At 24.3% G+C, this 4,318-nt stretch overlaps 1 protein-coding gene across 1 annotated transcript; it reads right to left on the reverse strand.

Annotated features, from left to right (window-relative positions):
- Positions 1 to 2,612: 2,612 nt before the first annotated feature.
- On the reverse strand, positions 2,613 to 3,224 carry LOC124910780. The gene has a single exon (XM_047451461.1). The coding sequence runs from the start codon at positions 3,222 to 3,224 to the stop codon at positions 2,613 to 2,615; it is 612 nt and encodes a 203-aa protein (XP_047307417.1).
- Between the last annotated feature and the right edge of the window lie 1,094 nt (positions 3,225 to 4,318).

The raw sequence follows: 4,318 nt of genomic DNA on the forward strand, positions 1-4,318 counted from the left end.
ATTAATGAAAAAGAAAGAGAGATAAAATATATTAATATTTAATTAATAAATTTAAAATTTTAAAAATAAAAGTTAATTGTGGTTACTAAAAGAGGCTAAATGAGCCAATTTTTAATAGTACATATGTTTAAATGATCTTTTATTTATACATATGTCTAAGTGAGCTAGTTGTACAAGTACATACGTTTAAGTGAGCTTTTTATATAATTTGTACCATACCAAATTTTACTTAAATTTTTAATATATCAGAATACTCTTAAATACCAAAATAATATTGATAAATTAATATATATATATATAGAGTAATGATAGGGAACGCGAATTTGGGGCGGCGAAAAAGTCCGCGAATATTGGATATTCTGTTTAATCACAGAATATTCTCTCCCCTCGTTAATTTATTTCTCTCACTCTCATTTATCTCTCATCTCTTTCATTAATTATTTTCCCTCCTCTCTCCCACTAATTAATTTATTTCCTCTATTAATTAATTTATCATTTTCTTTTTCCGATTTATTAATCTAAACCCTAACCTCTAACCCCTAAACCCTAAATTTTAAACTCTAAACACTAGACCTAAATTCTAAATTCTAAATCTTAAATCCTAAACCTTAAACTCTAATTTCTTTTTTCTTTTTCTTATTATTTTTTTCATATTTTTTTAGTTTTATTACTTATAAATGTTTATCTAATATTTCTATTTTTCACTTTGATAAATTCATAATTCAACTAAATATAGATAATATATTATTAATTATGATTTTAAGATTTAGGGTTTATAATTTAGGGTTTAGAATTTAGGGTTTAGAGATTAGAGATTATGGTTTAAATAAATTAATCAAAGAATGAGAGAGATAAATTAATTGATTAGTGAGAGAGAAATAAAGATAAATTAATTAATAAGAAGAGAGAGAAATTAATTATTAAGAGGAGAGAGAAATTAATTAATAAAAAAAGAAAGAATATTCGGTGTTTTATAAGAATATTCCATTTTCGCGGAATTTCGCGGCCCCAGATTCGCGTTCCCTATCATTACTCATATATATATATATATATAATATTTATAAAGATATATATAAAATTAATTTTTGAAAATCAAATAAAAATATATTATAATATTATTCAATATATTATAATATTAAAAAAAATAACCAAATTTTCAATGTATTGAAGCGGTGGAAAAGAAGTAAAACTAAATGCCAATCTTTTTAACTATTATTAATGATAATTTTACAATCTTATCGTCTATGGGTCTCTTTTACCTTAGGTAAAAATGATAGTGTGGATATTTTTATGAATAATTTGAGTCCTAAAATTGTGGAGGTATTAGTATGCATTGGACTAAAATAAGAAGAATTCAAGGAATGGAAATATTCTATGATAACTTGAATTGTTAAAAAAAAATGACAAATTAGAAAAAGTGGAATTTTTTTTTATTGATTAAGTCTAAATTAACTAATATTTATAATTATTATTTAATTTAAATTTTACTAATAATTTATAAATAAAATTGTAGATGTTATTGAAGATATTCTTAATTCTTTCAATTTCCATCGTATTCATTTTAGTATAACTTGAAAATTATATTTATGTTTATTTTTGTTAATTTTAATTTTATAATTAAATTTAATTTTTAATTTTTTTTTGTTAGTTTTAAAAATGTTGAATTAAAAAAATAAATTATTTTATAATAAATATCTTTAATTTTTAATTTTTTTTTGGTAATGTTTATGTGTTAATTATATTAAATATACTTAAAGTAATTTGTTTTATAATTGATTATGTTGATTAAAATAAATAAATTAATAATTACTTTTAATTTTTTTTTTCTTGTAAGTTTATAAACTTGACACGTTTTGTCGTCTCGCCATAAAATTGACAATTTCAAAGTCTAATTATGTTATTTTTTGTAATTTTAATAAAAAGGATTGGCGATAAGAAAATGTCATCTTCGTAATTGTTTTTTTTACAGCATTATATATAATAATAAAGATAATTATAATATAGGGTTAGATAAAATTGACATAGAATTAGTTTATATAGAATTTTTGGGGAGATATCCCACTGTAAGTGTTTGTATTTTTCCAATAATAATTATAATTTTAACCCTCTTGTGCAGTTAACCAAAGTCTAGCCCTTTTGGATTGTCCCAAAAAATAAAAATTTTAATATGTTTTTATCTAGAAGTACTATGAATTAACATTTTAAAAATACAGTAAATTTAACTATCTTATTATTTTTTTTTATTAAATGTGCTGTTTTAAAAGTGAGTTCCATAGTTTTATATATGTTTTTTTTACAAATAAATTGTCTTAAAATAAACAATATTTATAATTCACTTACATATTCCTAATTTATAACTATTAAAGTCAAAACATCATTTATTCAATGACATGAAATGTACATAGGTTTTTTTTACGAGGGTTATTGCTCAAAGTTGTTAAATTTATAAGATAACAATAATGATTGGGAAAATCCTTGATAACCAAAATACTAAATTCATTGCAAAAGAAAATAGTAAAATGAAAGATAAGTACCCATTCCATTATAAAACTGTGAAAATAAATAATAACTTGATCAAAAATAGAAATGAAGAGCTTATTATGCATTAATAGTCATGAACTAAAAAGTTGACGAGGTTGGAACTGATTGCAAAGGGTAAGATAACTGATATACAAAACACGATCTTTAGCACCACTTCGATGTTTCCGATAATGTTTGCATAAATACTTAAGCTCCTTAAGTGTGCAACACCCCAACATTTGTCCAAGCAAAAGAAACAACCAATTGATCTCACTTATCTCCTTTGTCTTCACCGGTTTCGCACAATTCTCCGTTTGACAAAACTCGCAGTTGGGTAAAACCGGCTTCATCCATTCTTCGGCTGCCCTCCCGTACATATTAGCTTTATTCCTTGCAATGAACTTCTCCACAATTTCAAAATTGTTTTTCAAGTCAAACTCTACTTGAAAAATTTTCTCACAATGTTTGCATTGTACTTCACCTTGGATGGTCTTGATTTGTTTGAATTTTAAATAGCTATATGAATGAACTATACCTGGCAAAGCCTTTGGTACTGGATTATTTCCAATGGAAAGAGAAAGAGACAGATTTAGATGATCATCATTGATTATACCTGGCAAAGCCTTTGGTGGATTATTATTTCCAATGGAAAGAGAAAGAGACAGATTTAGATGATCATCATTCATAATGTCCAAAGCTGTCATTGTTATGTTATTGAGATCTCAAAGAATACAAAACAAAGACAGAGATAAATCTATCTATATATATATAAAGATAGATGACTAATTCTTGTGTCCCGTATTTTTGGCTAACATACCACAACAAAAATAAAAATTACGTGTTAAAATCATAAATAAATACCTTTTCAACCATCCAAAACAATTACAAATTAAATATATAACTGATAAATAATATTTATTATTAATTGATAAGTAAATGTATGCCTTGTTCTTTGAATTTTGAATTTGAATTTGGAGAGAGACAAATTGTAATAATTTTAGAAAAAATTTTAAATGTATTAACATATAATAATAAAATAAAAATAATAATTTTAAATATTGTGTATTTTAATATCTTAATTAATAAATTGAATCATAGTATAAAATAAAAGGAAATAAAATAAAATAATATTTTATTAATTTTGATTATTTAAATAATTCAAACTTAAAAGGTCATCGTTTTAAAATAAATAGTAGACTTGTGTGTGATAACAGTTAGAAATTTTGTCTTTGAAATAAATTACAGAAATATATATAAAATGATATACAAATAAATGAAACAAATAAAATATATGAAGAACGAAATCACTGATTGAGATGTTGATTTGAGGCATGTATTAGACACATTTCCCTTAAAACAGTTTTATCGTCTCCCGTTTGTGCTGGAGCTTATCATAGATGGCTGTCTCCCAGGGTACAACGAATCCAGTAGTGATTTTGCACTGAAATCATTACTCGTCGAGCTTGATCAGTGTACCTGAACTATCACCGAGTTTCAACGGAAAATATCGAGCGAAGAACTCGAAGAACACTCACAAAATAAGAAGAGGGCTTTTGAAATTCTAGAGTGAGAAAAATTAAGAATGAAGTGAGTTTTTGATTAGAGATGAGAGGTCTTATATTGTTGAAAAGTTAAACCATTAAATAAAATCACCATTTGATCCAACGGTTGGCATTGTTTGTCTCTTCATTACCTTAACGTTTTTTTCTCTTCATTATAGAGTAATTGTTTGCCAAAACAATTAAGGCATTTATAATTCAATACTAACGTTACATGGTTTTCCAATTTGTTAATAATA

Source organism: Impatiens glandulifera, chromosome 1 (genome assembly GCF_907164915.1).
Source record: "Impatiens glandulifera chromosome 1, dImpGla2.1, whole genome shotgun sequence".
NCBI classification, from domain to species: Eukaryota; Viridiplantae; Streptophyta; class Magnoliopsida; order Ericales; family Balsaminaceae; genus Impatiens; species Impatiens glandulifera.

What these genes read in the sequence shown, in the direction of transcription:
- LOC124910780 (XM_047451461.1), bottom strand. Translation starts at nt 3,224, where the DNA reads ATGACAGCTTTGGACATTATGAATGATGATCATCTAAATCTGTCTCTT.